Source organism: Triturus cristatus, chromosome 6 (assembly GCF_964204655.1).
Source record: "Triturus cristatus chromosome 6, aTriCri1.1, whole genome shotgun sequence".
In the NCBI taxonomy this organism is placed as follows: domain Eukaryota; kingdom Metazoa; phylum Chordata; class Amphibia; order Caudata; family Salamandridae; genus Triturus; species Triturus cristatus.
The window spans coordinates 961,672,862-961,697,062 of NC_140589.1; the positions used below are offsets into that span (position 1 = coordinate 961,672,862).

The 24,201-nt window shown below is 42.8% G+C and overlaps 1 protein-coding gene across 2 annotated transcripts in view; it reads left to right on the forward strand.

Annotated features, from left to right (window-relative positions):
- FUCA2 (alpha-L-fucosidase 2) overlaps positions 1 to 24,201 on the forward strand; it is a 230,955-nt gene that overhangs the window by 34,301 nt on the left and 172,453 nt on the right. For both annotated transcript variants that reach the window (XM_085611664.1, XM_085611665.1), the window contains exons 2-3: positions 15,139 to 15,326; positions 22,419 to 22,758. In XM_085611664.1, coding sequence (XP_085467790.1) covers positions 15,139 to 15,326; positions 22,419 to 22,758 — 528 coding nt within the window. The remainder of the gene's footprint in view (positions 1 to 15,138; positions 15,327 to 22,418; positions 22,759 to 24,201) is intronic.

A 24,201-nucleotide genomic window follows, 5' to 3' on the forward strand; every position in this document is an offset into this window, starting at 1 on the left:
AAGAAGACCAGTGGAGGGAGAGAATGGGGCCTCAGCAGACAGAGAGTGAGACGTTGGAACCAGATGCGGAGAGTGGAGAGCAGAAAAACCTTGACGTCAGCAGAGAGGAGGATACAGAAGGCGGAGACTATTGTACAGCGGAGTGATGGACACTTCCCAGGTCCTGTGCAACCTACAAGCCTGCCATAGTTTAGGAGGGCTGTGGTCAAGTCAGGGAGAGAGCCAAATGCTTTTCTGGTGATTTTACCTTAAATGTTCTTTTGGTCAATTGGCATTAGGTAGTTTACAGGGGCGAAAGGATGGTAATGGAGAAGAAATAAAGAAAGGAAACTCATAATGAGACAGTGACCTTGCTGAATTATTAAAATCATAATTCTCAGACTCAAACACATATATGGTCCCTGTTGTTGTTGTGAATTAATATGCAAACTCTTGTGAACTTAAACAGAGCTGAGAAAAAAAGACAAAGTATAGCAAGCGTAAATAAAAATATGATCACTCAGGAAGGTGACTTAACCAAATCAGTGATCATTTGCAGAATGGTTATATGTTTCATTCTTTTAATGTTTTTTTTCCATTTTAATTTTGACATTGTTAGGAATGAGAGTTTTATAGCACAATCTGTAAATAAATCATAAGGGAAGGAAAGTAATAAACTACACAAAGATTAGATCTCTTCTTCAAAATATTCACCTTGTGTAATTATTTGTTCCTGTAGGTAACTTTACCCTAAGGGGCGGGTGACTTCCCATTACCTGCAAGAAAAGAAACCAGAGACGATTAACAGAAGAACTAATGTACATGTGAATTAACTAATATAGAGGATATACAACCTAGAAATATAAAATAAAGCAGTAATTAGAATACCTTATCAAATGCTTATTAACCCACCTGCTACAATGACACTATCACAGTCTTCTTGAAACCTGCTCACACGTAAAATATTTTTGCTTCATATAGGCCCATATCTCTTATCAATGTTGAGGTCAAGATTGTTGCAAAAGTACTAGCAAGCCGCCAATTTAAATAGTAATAGACTTACTCAATGCGGGCAAGAGTGGATTTATGCTACATAGAGCTACCAGTCCAATATCATGCAGCAGTGTATTGCACTGATTTTGGCATAAAAGCTGAGCAAACCCTTGGCATTATAGATAATTAACTTTCAAATAGTATAGCATGGGATTATCAATTACTCTGCTTTACGCGCATGGGGTTTGGCCCTAACTTCGTCTCATATGTGCGTCTAGAATGCAAGGGCCCCTGTGCATGAGTGAGAGTGGGGTGGTCTCGGCGGGGCCCTGTCGGGCCCATTTTCCACATTGCAGGGCACTCACCATGGGTGCCTGCTCTTGGTGCTTCCATTCGCCTTGGTGATCAGGCCATTAGCCTGGCTGTTTAAACAAGATGAGCAAATGAAAGGTTTCTGATGTACTCCTGCTATTGAGTACAATGTATTTAATCAACACAGATGAACTGGTCTTCTACCTGAGCAACCCTCTTTCCTCAGGGCCGCACATAATGCCTATCTCAGATGACTTTGATATCTACTTAGGTCTCCGGATCAATTGGGCTAAGACAGTGTGTATCCACTTCTGCGCCCCGACAGGCATGGATGATTTTACAAACTTAGCACAAATCCAGATAGACACAAACAGCTTCAAATACTTGGGTATTTAAGTAGCCAGTAGGGACATAGTGGGGTTATGGACTAAAAATATTCTTCCTCTACTGAGCATTGTCCAAGAAGATACCCCCCACTGGTCTACCCTCTCACTCTCTTTGTTGGGAAGGGTGGCCCTTATCAAAATTATCCCGTCAGGGTTCTCTATGTCTTCAGATCTAGACCTTCTGCATCAAAACCTCGTTCTGCAAGCACATCACAGCCATATTCATATGGCAAAACTGAGCTTCGAGGGTGGTAATTGGAAATGCTGTAAATCCAGTTATAAATGTTGATTAGCCATGGCTGACAGCTCTTATTGTTATTATTGAATAGTTCCATACAATTGCTTTAGATCCAGCCTACAAATTGACCTCTGGGCGTTGGAAGAGTCCTCCTCATTGTTTTGGGGGAAAACCTAAATGAATCAAAATCCAGTGTTCCATCTGAATAAAGAAGAAATAAGTCCATTTAGGTTGAGCCATTGATGAGTAATTCTAAAGAAATACATCAATCTTCGCAAGGCTCCCAAACACCTATTGTATTAGATTATGCGCCTCTGGATATATCACCTTTTAGATCTAGTCCTGTGGCAGTAAATAGGAAAATATAGTACCACCGCTAGACTTGCCTACAACATAGAAAACAGCAATGTACTGTTCTCTAACACTCCAAGTCAGACAGGTACTCTAATGTCTAACATTTCATTGACTGCTTATTTGTCATAAAATCCACTTGTCAGTATTTCAGCAGATTACGTATATTATTCAAACTTATTACAAAGCCTGGAGTGTATTCTCTCGTCTTTCTTGGCCTTACTGGAAAAACATACATACCGTTCTGACCACACTCTAGATATCTTGATGGTGATACTTAAAGAGCTATCAATCCTGTTGGAGTCAAGGACCCAAATATCTCGAATCATATTGGCACCCAGATTGGTAGAGTGCCCAAGTGGGTCGTTCATAGAAGGAGACTAGTGCATTTTAGAACCTGCAAATAAATGGAAAAGGTCCCCAAACCAGGCTTCAGATCTGGGGAAAAGCAATGAAGTGTATCCAATCTTCAAAAAACAGGATAAAGGTTTCCCCTGTTGTATAAGAAGATGCTCAGAAAATTGTTCAGAAGCCTAGTAGGAAAAGGGATAATAAAGAAGGTAGAAAGGTAAAAGGGAAGCTGAGAAGGATAAAAGAGGGATAAGGAAAGTCAAATTCTCTAAGACTGAAATACAATTAGAAATTCAAACAGAGGGGACCGGGATACAACTAACTGGCTTCAAGAGACTGATTCAGGAGACTTCAGAGGGAATAAAGTCAGAGGACCACAGGCGTTTATCTATAGGTAAAGAGCACGAAGGTCCAAAAGCTAAAGTAGAAAAACCCCTGGCAAGGAACATTGCCTCCGCATCCAAAGGGAAAAATGGGAGCGAGTATAAACCATCTGACTTGCATCCGAATGTGCAATCATTTGCCCCATCTTATGCCTCACTATATGGCTCAAGAAATGGGGACTCTTGTGTAATTAACCGGAGAAGGTCACCTGGCTATCAAAAGGGCAAAGAGGTGACTGCAACTGTGAAGACATTTGATTTTATTGTGCTTTTGATGATGATGATTGTGTCCTAAATAGATCTTACCTGTTGTATCTTTTGGCTCAAGTTGACCGGTTGAAGGGGATAAAAAGCAGCAACATAAAACTAGTTGAATTGCTAAATGTTTGCGGTGAGAAAAAAGCAAGGTTACCTTCTATTCGTCATAATTGTCAATCTAATAATGGAAAATTGTGTTTTTTTTTTTTTATTTCAAAAGGGGTTGATATAGTTCTGCACCTTAAAAGATCTTGTAGATCTCCGATAAACAACTATGGTGATACAAACAGGTATTCCCTCCTAAAGAATGACATTATCTCACCTGATGAGCTGGCGCGCAATGCAGAGCTGACTGTAATTTCTTGCAAAGCAGGAAGTAGAATGGTATCGCTTGTAAATCAGAAATTAATTTCTGAGCAGTGTGAGGCTGATTTGCTTCAGTGGCAATGGTTGGCTGGCGGCCTTAATGATAATAAGGGTTCTAGGCCAGCCCTATGTAGCCAATCTATTTGACAATCAAATTGATATCTTGTCTTGTAACTTAGCGGGCTGCTCCAAAAGTGTTGAGAAGATTTTGTATCTCGGCCCAATAAACCCACACATAATATGTATAAAAGACATATGCAACTACCACATTTGAGGTGGAAGATTATTTTGTCACTAGCCTCCCTGCAAAGAAGTCTAGAAAACAGCACACTAGTGGTGGCATAGCCACATTGTTGAGCACACTTTATTCATGGTCTTATATAGTGTTCTATCACCCTTCAAATCTTCTTCATTGCATACTTTTTTGTAAAAATATAGGAAGATATTATTCCATGCCCCAGTTTATTTTGCTGAATATGTACGTACCACCTGGTAAAAAGAATGACACACTCTTAAAAGATGGTTTTTATTTTGTCAAAGAAATCGCAGAGAAGTAATAGACTACTAATATAATTGTGGTTGGTGACCTTAATGCCTCTATCTCTAACTATTCGATAAGACTTTTTCCTGATGATGAAAGAGAGGAAGCCATGAATGTTACAAGGGTGTCCTTCCCATTGGGATCAACAGTAAGTAAGAGAGGGTCTCTGCTGCTGGAATCATGTAGATAGTTAAATGCCCTCACTGTGAATGGTAGAATAAAGACTGATATTCCAGCCCATCCGACCCATAGAATGTCCAATGGTTCCACAATAATGGATTTCATCATAAGGTCTTACTCTGCCTTTTCCCTTATAAAGGCTGTGAAAGTCATTGTAATAAGTGGAGTGATCATAGTATTCTTTCCTTCACCATTACGGGTAAAGCCAAGGCTATCTTGCGATGGCAGATTGAAGATGAAGAGCAGGTACAGTTAAAGGTTGCTAATAGTAGGGTATCCTGGAGTTCAGCAAATAAACATCACCCTCGCTAGCGATCTAAGTAGGGCAGTAGGGGCAGTTCCCGCACAAGATTGGATTTCAGCAGATTCTTTTACTAAACAAATGGAAATATTTGTAAGGGATAACTCGACTCTCCCAGAGGGACCCTGCATTGAACCCAAGATGCAGGGGAAGAGTCTCAATAAGGGTATTAAAGAGTAAAAGGTAAGTAAGGTTGATAAATAAACTGCGAAAGCGCCAACTTATTTTCCATTTCAAGGAACGTAATGAAATCATAAACTGTCTTAGAAGGAGGAGAACGAGATGGTTGGTAAATCAAACAAGCATTGGCATAGCCAATAGGTCTCGCCTTTGGGACCTTCTAAGTGCTTAGCCATGCAACAGTTGATGCTGTTGTACCAATGATATTGTGCTGCATAACTAAATATTTATAAGGTCCCAAAGGCGAGACCTATTGGCTATGCCAATGCTTGTTTAATTCAATCAATCCATCCGAATTTGTAGAGAGCAGCTGCTTCACCCGTGAGGGTCTCGAGGCGCTGTCGGATCTTTCTGCCTGTTCTCCTATTGGTTGAACATCCAGGTCTTGAGGTTCTTCCTGAATTGCTGGAGCGATGGGGAGGTCGTTCCAGGTCTTGGCCGCCAGATGGGAGAAGGAGCAGCCTCCACTATTTGTTCGTCCGATGCGACATTTAGAACTTGAATATAGAACTTCAAAGCCCAACTCATATAGGCACAGGGTGTACTTCTGGATAAGGTGTTTTATCTGCTTCTGTGTACTGAGTACTGGAAAAAAGCATGCAAACAGCACTCAGAAATAACATGCTGAGGCCAGTCGGTGAGCGTGAGGCCTGAATACAAAATATGATGAGAAACAACTTTGTGACTGGGGATGGCGCCCAAAACTAACTCTGCTCTGCCCTTGCCCTTGACTGCTGTGAGTATCATCTAGCAGAAGTTGTATGGCAGAGAGAAATCAGACCGACTAATGACTGCCATTTTTGGCTACGTCATTTCATTTAAGGGCAGGGCATGGAAAAGCTATTGCCATTGGCTTTTAACCACCAATATAGGCAGTAAGAGTCTCCAATCCCCTTTAGGTGTGCCCAGCCTATCCTCGATGACCATGCAGCTGCTCTGCAATGTTCCAATCCAATACCTCACTTTAACAATGAAACGTATAAGGCCTGCTTACTCCTTATCATTTGCAAACCATACACCTTACACTAGCAGGCAGACAATGTACATCTACCTTTGCATGTGATTGGCCAATCCTGCCTGACATGTGCTAGTATTATTATACCTATGAGTTCAAAGTTGGTTAAGAAGAAAAATCAAGTCTGCAGAGGGGTTGGTGCCTATTGTTGGACGAGTGCCTGCATGCACAACAAAAACAACCCATGCACATACTGTTGCTCTTTGCGGTGTATTAATTAACTTATTTTCTAACATCTGCTACTACAGGGCCTTTCGATCCAAACATTTATTAGACCATTGCCACCTCCAAGTTATGTACTGTACTATCTTTAGGCATGTGAGATGTTCGTATCAGGCCTTAGCACATGGAGGATTTTAAGGGACAAGCTTTACATGGCGTCGGGCTACCTGCCAACCTTTGCTCCAATGGACTTACAGTCACACTTTAGAGAGCTACAATTTGCTACTCGAAATATGCTTTTGTTTGATTGTCCATCAAATAATTTAATGAAGAGTTGGGAACTGTCCCTCTTTTTGATCCAAAATGCCAGTCTTGGAAACGTGTGTATGCTGGGATACACGAAGGCTGCATCAGACCATAGCGATTCCAAACGGTTGCAGATAATCGTAGAATACGGCACATCCAAAGGCAGCAAAACTACTCAATAGTAACTATGGTTATTACTGCTAATGTTTTTGCAGGTAATGCGGATTTGTTTTGCCAATGTAGTGCAGCATTGGCATTAAAAAAAAAAAGTTAGCACAATGATATGTGTGTGTGTGCATGTCCGGACATTTCATGTGCTATGGTGGCTTGGCGTGTTTAGATATGAGCGTGGATGCATCGCCACACATGCCCACTCATACGGCATAATGGAGGATATGTGGGCAAGAGCGATATGGAAGAAGTCGATGGGGGGAGCGGGGGAGTGGGAAGCACAAGTGAATCGCTGTGGGAGCAATGGAGGAGCCTGAGCAATGGAGGTGCCTTTTCGAATAAAAAAGAAAACCAGGAAGGGAAAAACAATAGTTGAGGTGAGGGTAGGATGGGGTAACACGGAGCACCTTAGGAGGGGGAGGTATTTAAAGGGAGAGCACCGCACGAGGGAGAGTGCAAGAAAAACAGGACATGCACTCTTGGAAGTGCTGAAAGAACAAGCATTGCCCGCGCGGCCGCGAAGGTGACGCGACCGCAAGGCCGTCAAAGTGAAAGTGATTGTAATCACGGGCTGTAAGGGTGCCCGCGAGCGATGCACTTAATGAGCCATGACGAGAGAGGAAAGCCAGATGGGCCTCTTCTCGTAACTGTGCGTGTAACCGCACGCACCAGGCCACACAAAAAGCTATGGTTGGCTTTTTAAAGCCCACTCACTAAATGTCTCGCCAGACTAGCGCATGCGCTGGCTCCGGCGAGACCTAAAAAGGAACAACGTGAATAGGAGATAGGTAGAAACTACAGCAGTTGTTAAACATAAAAATTGTAGGTCCTTTTGGAGTATCATTGGGGAATGCAGTAGAAGCTCATTTAAATCGAAAATTAACATCTTTTGTGTAGATTGGAGTACGTTTATCTCGGTCTTGTATGCCTCAAATAGTTCTGGGGCCCTTTTAAGGAATCAGAACCTGTACAAATCCAGTCCTAGAACTGGGGTTGAGGCAATCCCTTTCTTTCCATCTAAGCTACAAATTAAGAAGATTATTTTGGGCGCAAGATGTGCAGGGGCAAAAGGGCCTAATTAGTTGCCTATCACTGTGATTGAATTGGAGGTGGATTTATGGGCAACCTATCTGCCTGCTTTGTTTACATTCTGCTACATATCAGAGAAGATTCCCAACTCCTAGCGGGGTAGTGTTATAGTCCCATTGCTGAAGAAAGTCCCTAATAATATACCTGGTAATTATACACAAATTGCGCTTTTAGACGAAACTGTGAAAATCTTTGCAAAATCAGTACGAATGCATCTACAATAGTGGGTAAAAGAAAAGCAGGTCTTGCCCAGGCTGGTTTTCGACCGATGCTTCACCCTAGATAATATTTCCATGCTGTACCTCATGATGGAAAAGTATGTCCTGAATCGTGGTATGCCAGTGTACAATTCATTTATCGATTGTTCTACCACCGTCGACTGCGTCGACAGGCAGACCCTGTGGAGGAAACTTAAGGTTCTAGGAATTCCAGATGGTCTTTTAAAACTAATGGTAGCCTTGCATACAGACACATGGTGCCGAGTAATGTTGAGATGCAACCGTGGCCTTACACCCATGAGTGGAACTGAAAAATGGTTTTTTTAAAAAATGTTTATTAGTGCCTCTTCTTTTCTCACTATGTGTGGCTGATGTGCTGTGGCAGATGGACCATGTAGGAGGAGTTCCCCCCCCCCCCCAATGGTTCGGTCCTACTCAATGGGGACTCTCCTATACACAGATAGTATTATATTATTGGACTTGACCACAATGGTTTGCAGAAGCACCTTCAATGTTTAGCAGCCTTTGTGGATAGTCATTACTTGAAAGTTAATGTAAAGTAAAAGTAAAGTAATGAAATACCAGAGGAAGGGAGCCCAATGGAGTGCGAGCTATAGATTGTTCTTATGTTCTGTCCCTATATAAAGAGTTCAGGTTTATCCGTGCCTAGGAAAAATCGTGTCAGAAAATCTGAGCGAGAAAGAACATATTGTCCATTTGACAAATAACGCTTTATCTCATGCAAACGTACTTTTGGCATTTTACAGCGCTGCTGGCCGAAGGCACTTTATTTACTTGTTCACTGTTTACAAGATGAAAATCCCCCTACACTATTATACGGTGAGAAATCTATTCACACTAAGCACTGGCACTTTATGAACAAAGTAGATGGAAACGTTTTGGGATCAATTTAAACACTCTGGTTCCAGTAGAGTCACTACATATTGAAATGGGGTTGGTCAACAACTTTGTAAGGGTGTTGGCATCTATAGTACATTGGGGCTATCATCTTATGCATACAAAAAAGAGTTCTCTGAGGAACCCTATAACTATTGAAGGTTTTATTTCAAGAACGGGAGTATATACTCTGATGTTGAACTTTATTCAAGCACTTGAGCACTTAAGCCTGAAATTGGTAGACCTGGGATATATGAGTTACTGTTGCCCTAGAGGTTACCTAAAATCCTCCATGAATTTTTGATCTATGGATCAGGGTATTTGCCATTATGAGAGAATAAAAAGGCTGGAAGAAGTGATAAGGACATGAAGTGTTTAACCCCCCCCCCCCCCCCCAACCCTACTTAATGTGGAACATAGATCATGGGGTTCAGCGCTGCATGCGTATGTTGAGACTAAATTGACTACACTTAATTTGTGTTGTGGATGCGTGGCAGCAAGTACGTTGGGCTGATAGGTGTATTTATGCAATGGTGCAGTGCAGACGTTTGATTCTGTATTATTTGTTTTCCCTGTTTGAAAGCCTGCCGGGTGTCGTTTTTTAAAACCACTGTTTTTGGCGTATGATATTAAATCAGCTGGAACAGCAGCTCAATTTCTTTATAATCCGGTAAATGAAATGCTGTGTAATCATATTTTTTAATCCGCTCCCTTATGCAGTCTAATGCATAACATTTTATTATGTGTGAAAGAAATGTTATTATATCACATTTTAGCTGTTGGTATTGTACTGTTGATCTCGTTGTAGATCAAAACTAAAAAAATCTTGATCTTGAAATAATCTCCATCAAACATTCTGCCAGCAATCAATGTGGTGCTAAACACATGGCTAGGTGTCTTTTCCTAATTTGAGTAGGTTTGTAAACTCAGGAGAAAACGTTTTATGGATAGGCATTCAGCTCATTTGGGAAATCCATGGTAGGGGCAGTAGTATCCTCAGCACATGTTACGTTGTTGGCGGAACTCCAAAAGGAATTCAGCCTACTGCACAAACAGTTCTACCGATACCTACATCTCAACACTCTTCCATCCTGTCCCTGACCAATGTGAATGAAATATCTGCCTTCAGCGCTCTAAAGGCCAAGCTAGCAATGTCACAGGTGCCAGTGGGAGGGGAAATCTCCAAATTATACAGGCTGCATCAGACATGGGAGGCAGACCTGGGTCCCTTGGAGGACGAGGATTTCATTATTTCCTCTATGGCACCAAGAGAGCTATTTCTACTAAATATCAATTGACACCGTTTATATATCTTAAAAAGCGAATGCACTAAATTTCCCAGAGTGTTTGTCACATGCATAGAAGATCTTCTGCTGCCCGCCTCAGGGGCCCGTTGGAAGAGACTTCCTTCACTCAGTTTGGTCATTGAAAATTATACATCCCTTTTGAGAAGGGAATAGCTCAGGTAGACCAGCAAGTTCTGTGCCAGACTTTAGAGCGTATCCCAGAGCCAGCGATGCTGAGCATTCTTGGGAATTTGGACTTTCCCCAGCCAGAGAAAGCCCTAATGGGAATAGATCTGAAGCTAGCGAAGCTATACATCTCACAACACTGGAGGAACAATCAATCAATCATGACTTGTAAAACGCGGCTAATCACCTGTGAGGGTATCCAGATGCTGAGGAACTTCTGGGAATTGTGCATCTCGGGGAAATTGCTAGATGAAGCTTAGATTGGATATATGCTGCCTGTGCGAACTCCCAATATACGAAGCAGGAGTTGTCTCCAAAAACACCAAAATATATGGCAAAAAATGGACTTGATACAGGATTTTTGGAAAGGGAGAAGAATAAAGGCCCTGGGGTCTATTGGGAAGCACTGGAAACATGATGATAGTGAGACTAATGCTTAGTAACTATTCATGTTGAATCACAAATGGAAGTTTGTCAAGCAATATGTTGTCATCTACCTGTGGTGTTTAATCTTTTGAGATGTATTTTCTTGATGAATTGCGAATCAAAAGAGTTTTAAAAGCAGCCCTGTGGGAGAAATGTAGTTAGTTTTGCAGAGGATGAACAAAAGGAGACTGCAGGGCGAACTAATGGGCAAGAGTTCATACCAAAGGTCATTTTCATTTCCCAGCAGGCCTTCACAGGGAAGTTGCCACAGGAATGTGCCTTTAATCACTCTGTAATTTGCACCTGGACTGAAAGTCCTTGGTAAAAGGTTAATTGAAGAAGGTTGAGTGAACAGATAGGTAGCAGAAGATGGCTCACGCACTGATAGAAGGGCCAGAGAGTGATAGCACCGATGCACTTAAAGGCATTAACAACATGGTGCGGTCTACAATTTAGTAAAATACCTGAGGATTAATTCTCCACACGTTGAGAAATGGGCAGCAGCTGGGATCAGCGGTCAGACAATGGTTTGTCTTCTATGATGCCAGCACATAAGTTGGATCATGTTGGTGTCTGTCCTAGGATGCATGTGGAATGTGTGTTACTTAGATCAGAGAATACAAAGATTAGGCATGGCATACAAATGTTCCACAAATTCCTTGTACCAAATGTACGCGCTAATAGACGATTTAAAAATTGGATCGTGCAACTATATCAACTAATGGTCTCTCATATTTTAATATTGCAGCGTGTTCTAAATTTTAACATTTGTGCTTCAAGTTATACAAAACGATTTGAAAATAAAGACCCAATTTGGGGGGAATTTTGAATCAGATGTACTAAGAGATTTTGTGGTCCCCTTCCTGTTTGTGAATCGCGATGGCAGGTTTGGAAGTAGTAGGTACTGGTCCAGGAGACCACTGCCTGCTCCCCTGAAGTTTTCCAGAACAGATCTTTTTGTTTTTAAAGCAGCTGTCTCTTGCAGGCACATAATCACTTTGATTGTAGCCAATCACCATGATTGCAGCCAACCATAGGTTGGTCAGAAATTGCGACCCGCCCAATGAATATTAATTAAGGAGGTTGTTCTGCAACTCGCTGCAATTTGTTATGTTGTGAACTGGCCTATTAGTACAAAGGTCGATTCTCAAAATCCGATTCCATTCATAAAAAGTCGGTGCTCAATTCAAGACCACTTTATGCAACTGGAATAGTAATGAATCAGACTAAAAGTATCTAGATTTACAGAGACCGTATTCATGTTTTTGCCTATCTCATGTTCTGTAGTGTGAAACAAGCAAAATCTCGAATATCCTTTTTTAATTTTTAATTTTATTTCGGTCTAGGTTAAAATTTGTTTGATTCACTTTTGGAAAGGTGCATGGGAGAGTATTAAATCTTAATATAAGTATAATCTGGGATTGTTGGACTTGGCCCTTTTGGCAGGTTCACCCCTGAACTTTTTGCATTTATCCTTGCCTTTGTCCCTATGTAGTGTTAGGGGTTTTAGGCCTCTAGGCACTTTAGCACTGTGTCCCAGTGTAAAGTGCGTGCGCTCTGTGTTACATTTAGTGAGACTGGCCTGCCCTCCCATAGGAATGCATGGGGGATATGTGTGTCCATGGTAATTCCTGATGTGAGAGGGAGTGCTGGGTCAAGTTTAGTATGTGCGAACTCGTAAGAATAAATGCTGCGCAATTATGTGCGCTGATTTATTATAACTATAGGAGAAGTGACACTTCTAGAAGTTGGCATTTCTGTGTGCTGTGTGTCTGCCTGCCTGATGTGGAGTGCATGTCTGGCTTGTGATTGACAGGTGCTGGATGGTGTGGGGAATTCCAGGAGCCAGGGTGAGTCAGCCCAGTGGTGAATAGGGAGATCAGGAGCTAGATGGGAGGGAGGAGTTGCAACAGGGACCTGAATAGGGATGTGCCTTCCCTCCACAATGCTGGCTCCGCCCCCTGTGGTGCGTCTGATGTCCCTAGCCTGTCCTGTGAATAGGGAGAGGGGCTGAGCAAAACAAAGTGCTCCAGAACCAGTTGCATCTGGTTTTCCCCTTCCCTGCACCTTGGTGACAAAGGAAATCTGTGTATAAAAAGGGGCTGGGACCCCATGTAAAATGTTCTCTGTGTTCCTGACTTGAGGGGGGCCTGCTGCTGCTGCTGGGCGCCAGGAGGAACCGCCACTAGGGACTGCCTCCCTGCTGGAGGGCCCTGTGAGCTGGCCTGCCTGGGCCCAGCCTTTTCCCCCCCTTCACCACAAGACTTTCTTTGGACCTTGCACCCAAGCGCCTGGGAAGCGCTATTGCTTTATTTTCCTGAGGAGCGCTTCGTTTTTCCCTTTCTAAAGAAGCGCTCTATTGTCCAGAGGAGCGTTTTTGTGCGTTGCTCAAGAAGCGTTTTATTTGTTCTGAGGAGTGCCTCGTTGTGGGCTGCAGCGCGGAGCTGTGGTCGATTTTGAGGGAATCCCGACCTCTGGATTCCCCCGCATATCTGCCGTTTTAATACCTCTAGCGGGTGCCCACCCCGCCAGGGACTTTGTATTTTAAAGCGGGAGCCTACCCCGCATTGCCCAGATCAACAACCAAAATCACCGCCGCGGCCCTCGCGACAAACTGGAAGTCAGGCACTCCTGCCCGTGACGAAGGCGGGCCTGCAACGGGGGCGGAAGGGCGCCAGAGTGGTGGATCTGCGCAGGGCTCCCGTGTGGCTGAGGGAAGCCCCGCGCCGAGAGGAGGAAGGTCCCGGCCGTCGGGGAAGTGCTATTGTCAGCGAGGCTCCCCTAGTGAAGGGAGAGCCCCGCAGCCCAGGAAGACCAAAAGCGGAGGAGGCTCGAGGCACATTGTCGTGTCGGTGCCTGCCCCGCCGCACTTGAGGAGGAGAGAGTCCCAGGGAAGAAGGGGACTCTCCTGCTGATCCCGCGTCATCCCGCCACACTCTGGAGGATCCCATGCCGGAAGAGAGCCGCCCGGTGAGTTGCAAAGGGCTGTGGGGCTCCGTGGGGATTAAGGTGATGCCTGATAAAGGCACCACACCATTTGATGCATTTCGAGCGGTCCCGTCTTGCAGCGGGTCGCTCCACTGATCTTGGGGCATATTTTGCTTAGAGCCCGACCGCTCCAGCCTGGGCCATATTTTGGTCGAAAGGGTTCCAGTAGGGTCCTCGAGGGTCCGTGCTACCCCAGGTTGGCGCATAATTATTTCAGGAGCCAGTGTGCTCCCTACGGCATGTTTATCTTCAGAGCCAGATGGCTCCAACGTGTTGCTGATTGTTTTCCAGAGCCCCGTGGCTCCCACGAAGGGGGCACATTTGTTTAAAGGGCCACTGAGTGCCCAAGCCTCATATTACCTTTCCCAGCTGCCCAGCACTTAGTGGTCAGCTGCAACGTTTAGGTTGTGCCCCTGCGCGTTTTTGCTTTGCTGCATGCGCAGTCAGCCCAGACATTATGGACATCGGGCATTTCTGCCCCTGTGAGAGGCCAGTTGGCCTGGGGCCAGGTTCAGTGCGTTGTGCCCCCGATTTGGGCACACTGTTTTTATGTCAATTTATTTCCCAAGGTGTTTATGCTTGTGATACCTACTGTAATGCCTATTGCGTAATGTGTGATGCTAATGAGGGTTGGGCCTAATATAGTTTTATGCCTAAGGTGGTTCATGCGCAAGGTGATTTACGCATCCTCTGTTTTGCATTGCAGGATCTTATGCTAAGTTCCTAACGTTACCAGTAGTTACTGGTTGTGCGCTACATTTACTATATGTTCTACATTTACAATTGGTGATTTGTGATAATTTTGACGGTGGTCCATTGGCCCTGTCTTGTGTAAATAGTCCCCTGTAAATTCTGCCTAGTGCTGGTTGGCACAGTGTAAATTGTGTGATTATTATCTAACGTGCGTATTATAATACAAAGGCTATTTTTATATATAACCTTGTGTGGAGTTTCTTTTCTGGTGGGCCTAGGGTGGTGTTACTGTGAGCGCGCGCAAACGCTTTACACATTGCCTCTGGGATAAGCCTGACTGCTCGTGCCAAGCTACCAAGGGGGTGAGCAGGGGTTATCTTTGGCGTGTAACTTCCTTGCCCTGACTAGAGTGGTGATTTCTGCCTGGCTTTGGCGCAAGCCTTAGCCAACCAGAAATCCCATTTCTAACAGGGATCATTTACTTATGCCCATTTAGTATGTGTTCCACCTGTCCAACTAAAATTAGTGGTGGACAAAACGTTGTGTGCCTGAGCTATGTTTTTTGACAAAATCTGATTAAATTATTAGATTATATAAAGATTATTGTCTGATGAAATAAATATCTAGAATAATCTTTGTATTTAACTTAGAGGGTACATTTTTTAGTTCCTTAAGGTGTATGTTGTGAAGTTGTTTTGCGGTCTGAGGCTGTGCATATGTATTACTTGCTTTGGGCTGGCGGATACTGTAAACCTCTTACTATTCCTATCTCTGCCCTAGCTTTTGAATCAGGGCACTCAGCGGCATTCTTGGAAGTTACATTTGTTTAAGAAATATGAGTTTAGGCACTTTTAAAATTACTTTTGTTTTCCTTTCTGAAAGGTACTATTGGCGAGGAAGAAAAATTAAGGCATATGTGGAATTTATGCAAATGAACTACAGTCCAGATTTCACCTACGAAGACTTCGGTCCGATGTTCACAGCAGAGTTCTATGATGCTTGCGAGTGGGCAGATCTCTTCAAGGCTTCTGGTGCTAAATACGTTGTCCTGACTTCAAAGCATCATGAAGGTGAATTTTATATTTTTGACTCAGACTATTAGGGACCAACCATTACTGAGCATGGCTTCCCCCTTTATAGCTGAGAATAGTATTTAATTTAGTTGCCATTTGTAAAGCACAGTGAGGACATACACAAGCCTATGTAGGTAAAATCTTTGACATCAACTTAAAGACTGTTTAAAAACCAGTTTATTGTTACGGTACTTCTGAATCAGTAATACTTTAGCACTGATTAAGTGTTGAAACAGATTCGTAGGGCCAGATATACTAAGAACTAGTTGGAATTACTGGTCCGAGTTTTGAAATCTGGCTTATGTTCTAATAAGTCGGTTCGTCAACTATTGAGTCGCAGTAGGTTGTGATCCGACCTACCTCATGAATATTAATGAAATAGGTCACAAATTGCAACATACTATGATTCACAGCCATCAGGAAAAAGGTGGCTTGCTGGGGTCAGACTATGTCTGTAATTGCTTTTAAATAAGCCATTTTTTTTTTCTTTGATGCATCCCGTCCGTTTTTATTGAAGGAAAACGGAATGCAGTTGAAAAAGTGTAAGCAGTGGTCCATCGCACCACTGCCTTGACTTAAAAAATATTTTTTTCAACATTATAAAAGCGAAAGTTGTCCCTATGGGAATTTTGTGAATGGATTACCATTGCATGTTTGTATTAAAGCTTTGCAATTTCTTTAAATATGAATGCATACCAACATCAGCCACAACTTGTGCACAGCAATAGGCCAGGAACATCCAAACTGGAACCCACAGGCCTTCATCACTACGCCTCGTCTATACATGCAGTGCATATACTACAATAGCCACATACAGTACACAAACACACAAATCATACACTTGGGTGGGATTAGATCACAAAATGACTAGGCATTGGTGAGACACTTTCAGCCAGTGCCAAATAACACATTTTTTTGGAGTGAAAACATTTTAGTTTACAGAATAGTGAGGGGAGATCTTTAAATGAGACATTTTATTTTCTGCACCAAATCCCCTTGTGCAGTGTAGGTTGGGATACTCCAGACAATGTCTAAAAGAGCTGTCCTAGCCTTGGCACATAGGCAAGTGCGGTTAATGTTTAATTGATGTGTACACTCGGAATCACATGTTTGAGCTGCCTGTCCCGGATCTGTTTCTTTCTACAGCTTACATTCTCCAATTGTGTGCTATCTAAGAAAAACTTCTCCCACTTTACTCCTAAGACCCTGCATGAAAAATTACATACATTCTTCTTCAGAGTTACCCTCTTCTTACCTTCCATCCTCTGCATACTTCAATCTCGGAGTATAGTCTCCTCTCAGTCTCATGCCTGGTTGCCTTAATATTGCTTATTGTAATTCTGCAATTGGCTGATACCTCATTTAATAGATCACAAGTTCTTCTCTTTAAAACCCTATCTCTATAACCTAACATTATCTAATCTCCATCAGCCTATTTATCTCACCAAGCATTCACTTGAAAACACATAGCCCCCACTAATGATCACACCTACCTGATATTATATAATCTATCACAAAAACTGGAATAAATGCATGCAATTTTTTCTGGAAAGCACATGACTAATTCACAATAACCAACAATAACTACTGCTTTAACCTCTAACCTTGGGTTCCTCCGTAGCGTGCTGCTCACCGTAAAGCACTTCAACGCATCGTGAGGGGTAGTAAGCGCTATATAAATCCAATTTCGGTTTGTTGGAGATTTGTGTTTGTCAACACGTTCAATAATATTGAAAAGTTGTTTATTGTCACTATAGCGAATGGTCAAGTCAACAAAATTGTGTATTTCTTGTTCCCTATGCCTGACTTTCTCTTTGAGAATAGATGTATTACTTCCACCTTAAGGGACCTTGAATATCACCTCTGCTATACTGTGCTGTGAATGGAACATCATCTTTAAGACTAAGAAAAGTTCACCTTAAATACAGGGATCTCATTTAAAGATGTTTGCTTCATGTAACAGCTCAAAGAGGACAATCTGAGCATTGTGAAGTACAATAATAAAATTGTCGACAAACATGGAGAACTTAAATAACTTTTCTCCAATTGGTTTTCTATTTATCTCTTTACCATCATGAGTTTGATTGGTAACTGGCTTGAATATGACCAGACCCTGAGGGTTCTTGTCCCATTCCCATCTCTAGGAACGTTCTCCGTGATGGAAATATGTTTTGTCTTCACACAAAAGGATTAGCACATGACAATATTATAATTCACAAATGTTTTGTCCCATAGCCCTGTGTTAAAGCCATATATTTACAGTGAGCCCAATTGAAGGCAATTGCTACAGCCTCAACTTACTTTTACATTTTAGAGTATCTACCAGGTAATCGAATTTCTTGATGTCGTCAGACGTTTAATTATGTGGCACAAAATAGGCCTGCCCTTGGTGAAGCATTAGCAAAAGCAAAGGGCCAAACACAGCAGGGAGAATCCTTGTGCATGCCTTGACATCATTGGTTAATGCAAAAGACCTGTAAGGGTGCGCTTCCTAGTCTCTGACACATTCCTTGATAGTTGCAGAGTTAGAAACAGCAGACTCTGGTGCCCGCAGATACAGGATGCTTTTTAGGTGGCAGCCCACCAGACAGTGCAGATGTCTGGTTTGCTAAAGACATCTCTAGGACATTTAAAAAGCTGACTTAGGAATGCATTCTTCCCATTACTTGCCATTGGCTTTGTGGTTTGTAGCTCACATTTTCTTGCTTTCCATTTGCTGGTTTTATTTGTTTTAGACTGTTCAGTTTGAGTTTGTACCTTCCATTACCCAAACTTATTTTTACAGTATCTTTCCGAGTGCTCCCTTTTTGTAAACAGGCCTGCAACTCACGTTCTTATCTTGTCACATTTGCTGCACATTCAAAGACAAAGGTCCAATGTCAGGTGTCGTCTTCGGAGGGCACTTGTTTACTTTCTTTTTTTTCTCTGACTACAAAGTGAGAGGATTCATGTGATAATCTAGCTGGATACTGGGAGTTAGGAAAGAGTTTTTTCTACCACACAACAACATTTAACTGAACTGTGTAACTATTTCCGAATATATCTGAATTAGGAACACAAACAAAGCATTTTTTTGTTTCAAACAAATACTTTAATATGCTCAGAACAAATCATTACACTAGGTGATGCAATTTCCACACATTCTCATCTGTCCACAGTATAGTTTGATTAGTAAAACTGTATGTTCGAATGTAATGGTCATTTCAATTGAAAATGTGTTGTCTCTATTGCTAGTGTGCTACCACACCAAGAATACTCCACTCTACACTGCTCAATTATACTCTGCACCACTCCATACCACTGCACTGTACTCTGCGTCCCACTACTTTACACCACTCTATGCCACTGCAATCTGCACCAATCCACTCTATGCCACTGCCCTCTGCCTCTCTACCCTGTCCAACTATAGCCTATGACAATTCACTCTTCGCCACTCTACTCTACAGCACTGCACTCTTTGCCACTGCTCTCTACACCACACCAATCTACTCTGCACAACTCCACTGTATGCCACTGTACTCTCCTGTCAATAGTCTAGCAAGTGTGAGATGGACCAGAGTGCAGCAAGGGACATATACACCCCTACTACGCACAGTCTTGTAGTAAAAACCAGTTATAATTTGCATCCAGGGGGCACACCAAACTGCTGAGCCCCGCTGTCACTGCAACTGCTGCACTATTGATAGCTGCACCTTTGCTGGCTTTAATCTTGTGAAGATAAGACCAGTATTTCTGGGATTATCATCTGTGTGCCAGAAGGCTTCCTACTTCTTTCCTGTTTCCACATATCACTGGTCTCCTCACCAGGCCCGGCTCCAAGAATTTTTATTTGGGTGGGTCAAGGGTGCATTTGGGTGGGCCACTGCGGGCTCGATTTGTTGCATATATGTCTAGGCAGGCCTGCTTAAGGGCCCTCCTTTATCTCTTCTTAGTCTTACAAGGCCCAGTAAAACACACTCTTTTCCAAATCTCTTTCTAAATATTATCACTCTCAAAAAGTGTTTTTTCCATGTAATGTTCCTTTGATGGGAAGAGGAGGTTTCTGAGGTGGGAGTATCAGGCAAGTGACACTTGTCAGGCTCCCTCTGTGTGAACCTTCAGGGAGAATTCCTCTTCATCACTACCTCCACCTGACCCCGGACTCTGCAACGCACTCCCTTACAGGCTCCCTCTGTGCGAGCCTTCAGGGAGAATCCCTCTTCTTTACTACCTCCACCTGACCCCGGACTCTGCAACGCACTTCCTTACAGGCTTGATTATCCACTACTCCTCTCCAGTGCACCTTATCTCACAGCTGACCTTGGGCCCCAGCCCCATATCAGGCACCATTGGGCTCCACTTTCATTTTTCCCGGTAAAAACATTAGTAAAATCACCTTCAAACTTAAAACATTGAATATAGCAGTAAATATAATTAGCCACGCACTTTAAAGTATGTTCCACAGTAGCCCTTATGACCCGACTGCTAATTAAATAAACAAAAACAGAAAGGCCATGACAGGGCCGGCTTTAGCGCTGATGCGAAAGTCTTTTTTGACGACACGCGAATAACGTCTTTCTCCGTAAATACCTTTACTACCACCTTCCACCGGTGCCCCTCATCCCTCCATGCCCCCCCCTATTGACCTCCTCCTCGGATTCCCTCACTGCCTCATGCCACAAGTGCCCCTCATCTCTCTGTAGCCTCTCCCCCTCATGACCTCCTCCTCAGACTCCCTTACTGCCACCCTCCAACAGCGCCCCTCATCTCTCCCTAGCTCCCCCCTCCACCCCATGACCTCTTCCTCACATTCCTTTACTGCCACCCTCTACTAGTGCCCATCATCGCTCCATAGCCCCTCCCCCTATTGACCTCCTCCTCGGATTCCCTCACTGCCATCCTCCAGCAGTGCCCCTCATCTTTACGTAGCCCACTCTCTCATATGCATTTCATTTGTTGTACAGCGCTACTCATATCAGTGTAGTGTGTGTCAGTACTTTACACCACGCACATATTATACAGAGACAATGAATCATACACGTATTTAAACCAGTCTACAGGGAATGTAGCATAAGCCAATTAGGATTACAAGGTGTAGGAATCACATGTCATCCATACTGGTGGGCAGTATATTTTAAGAGGGCTTGGTCTGGGGAAACCACCTTAGGATTTAAAGAGTATTCCATGGGGGTCAGCTTTACTGATAAAAATGTATATCTGCCCAAACATACTCATTTTAGCAACGTTAGAATAATGAAAGGCTGGCGAAGTTCATAGCCAATAGGTCTCGCCTTTGGGACTTTATAAGTGTTTAGCCATGCAACAGTTGCATAACTAAATACTTATAAGGTCCCAAAAGCGAGACCTATTGGCTATGCCAAACGAAAGTGATCGCGATCAAACATCAAAGCGGCCGCAAAAGTGAAAGTAATCGCGAAAAAGCCGGCGCGCGCGCGCCCGCGCACATTCACTGTAGCTCTAGGCTGGCCTGGTAGCACTTTTTGGAGCCCTCTCAAAAAGTCTCGCCAGACCAGCACATGCGCTGGGTCAGGCGAGACCTAAAAAAGAAAGCGAAGTTCTAACTATACCATTCAGGTTTGCATGCAGCTCTTAGATGACAGTTCATTGGTCACTGTCCTATGTTAGGATTGTAACTTCTGAACTGCAAGTAGCACAAGGATCTCTGTGACAAAGGCAGTAACCCACTGAGCTATCCACATAAAATACAGTTCATCTGCACTTAAAAACTACCAACAGACAAATGATTGCTCTCCAGCAGGATCATTATTCACCAGCGTTATCTGGGCATCTTTTATTGTCTTATTGTTGTCCTGCATCAGCCATGATAATGATAAAAACTGTTTAAATGAAGCACACACGAAGTATGTGTCCTGCTGGGCCTGTGCAGATTTTAAAAAGAAAAAGAAATAGTAACACATTCTCGTACCTACTCTGTTAGTCAAACTTTGTGTCACGGATTGATGTGATAAGCTGCTGCAGGGGTCAGGAAAGGTGAATCAGAATAAACAAACTTATTTTCTCCTGCGCTGCATAGAAAAAGAAATATCCACACAGCAGGACAGTAGGCAAAGGTTACCGCGGCCACAGAAAGGATTTGTTGCCATTCGCCATGTGGAGTGGTGAAAAAATAAACAAAGCCTCGTTCACATGTAAATGGTCTTTCAAAGACCTGTGAAGTACTCGGGTGCGGCTGCGATAATCTCAAAAACTGTCTGTGTGTGCGCGCCGAGGGAAGCTGTCTCGGCCGGGCGCACACGCACGAGGTGTGCTTTGCCTGCCTGTCTTCAAGCCCTCACTGCGAGGGCCAAGGCTCCTGTTTGGGTGGGCCTGGCCCACCCGCTAGAACCGGGCCTGCTGCTCACGGTGTTCTTGAACTCCGTTTGTGCATATCAAGAACGATAAACAAACCGCCTTTACCAGATCTCATGACCGGTTTCCAGGTGAGTCAGAGGAGCAGATGTGTGCGTTAATCAACATGACACTGACTGAAAGCAGTTGCGTGACCTCTTCACGACAAATTATTTTCTGTACGACAATACCAGCTTTCCCTGGCACGGGGAATATAGTGTGTATTTTTCAAAATAAATCCAGTATTTTGTTAAGTGTGAAATAATCACCCCTAGGGGGCTCAAGGCGCTGGGGGCCGTCGGACAGATTCATTGAGCTTTTGCCCAAAGTCACATGGTGCTAAGCAGAGCTGCCAGCTGGCGCCTGGGATCGAACCGTGGTGAGTCCTTGGCTCCGGAGAGCCGCTGTGCCACACCTCTCACTTAGAAAGTAAATATAGTATGTCCTGCTGTATTAACAGCACCCTAGGTCTAATGGAGAAGATACAGGCCTTTAAATCGGCAATATAATGACGCATGTATCTTGATGTGAATGAATGTTATTTTCAATTATCATGTTTCTTAGTTGTTTGTTTTAAAAGGTTGCTTTGTTTGCATACAATTGGTATTTTTAAATGTTTGTGGTATGCAGGTGCATTAATTGCAACAATAAAGCGGTAATTACTACTTAATCTTTGTGACCATTTCTAATCTTCAATCCAAAATGTTTGTTTACAAAAACCCTGTTTTATTTTGACTTCAGGTTTCACCATGTGGGGGTCCAAATACTCTTGGAATTGGAATTCAGTCGATATGGGACCAAGACGAGATTTGGTGGGTGAATTGGCAACTGCAATTAGAACGAAGACAGATTTGCACTTTGGACTTTATCACTCTCTTTTTGAGTGGTTTAACCCTCTTTTTGCCACAGATGAACAAAATCAGTTTAAAACCAGGATATTCCCCAAAACCAAGTCGATACCGGAGCTGTATGAACTAGTGAAACTATACAAGCCAGAAATCCTGTGGTCAGATGGCGATGGTAATGCACCGGACACTTACTGGAACAGCACTGACTTTTTAGCCTGGCTCTACAATGATAGGTATTTATCAACAATTTATAATATATCAATTGAAAAAGTGCACATCCGTGCTTTATTTTGTAAGTAGTAAAGTTGTATTATTTAATTAAGCAGACATATCAAACAGCAGTCCATAATATTAAATGCAATCTTGATCATCTATCTATAATACCAAAAATTATGCAGCTTAAATATCATGCACTGGTACATGAACCAATAAGTAAGTAATTATGGAAACACTAGTTCATATCGTACAGTATCTTATAACATTATTCCAGGAAATCTGCTACTACAAAGTGATTTCCCACTATAAATTTGAAGACATTTAAACACTTATCCAAATCTGTCTTGTCTCCCACCTTCAATGTCACATGGACCACTGAATACAAATTCTAAACTTCTACAATACACTTGTTTGTTATAAGATTTTGTAATGACCTCCACTTTCTCATTATTATTCTTGTTGCCTCTCTTGCACTTGTTAGCCCAAAACAAGGTAAAATTATGTTGTTTAAATTTTGTAAGGTTGTTGCATAATAACCTCCTAGGGCAAACGTTATGTAAAAATTCAACGTCAATGTGTTCTAGGGAAACTTTTCTGCCATATTGTAAACATTTGCGCATTTTATGAAATGTGAATAGATACCCAGCTGTTTATTACACCTCCTGCATCTGTCAAATTCAGAAATTTCCAGCGCGTACATTTCTATGATTCCTCAGTATGATATGCAACATATTTTCATCCCAATCGATATATATTTTGGGATTATCTGACAGGAGTCTGAACCATTGCATTTCAGGGATAAAAATGGGAAGTTCCGTTCTTCCTGGCACATTGCGAATATTTCTTGTCTGGATGCTTTTAATATTTTGATTAACTGTTCTAACGTCCAACACTTTAGATTTTTAGATCACACTGTACGATAGTCACTTTTTAAATTGCCCTTTGGCCTGAAGTCCACTTATTCCTCATGGAAATCATCTTCAATAAATCTTTTTAGTCCTAAAGAATTCCATAATTCCTCTTGTGAGACATCAAATAGTGCACACAATGTTCTTAAAAACGTTTTTTAAGAGGTAAACGACGTTCAAAAATCTTGCACTAGCCACTCTTTCTGCAAGATTTGTTTTTTTGCTTGGAGACCTGTGTTACAATTTGGACACACATAGGCAAGCAGGCTGCCGCAAAGCCATCCTGTGTACAGCTTTTCGACTCATCTCGGGAGTAAAGAAGTCAGCTAGTCAATGTTAGAAATGGGATTTCTGGTTGGCTAGGGCATGTGCCTAAGCCAGGCAGAAGCCACCACTCTAGTCAGGGCAAGGGCAGTTAAACGATGAAGATAACCCCTGCTCACCCCCTTGGTAGCTTGGGTGAGCTACCAAGGGGGCTCAAAAAGGGTCAAGTCCAACAGTCACCATCATCCTAAAAACTCAATTGGCTTACCCATGAAGAGACACTCTTTT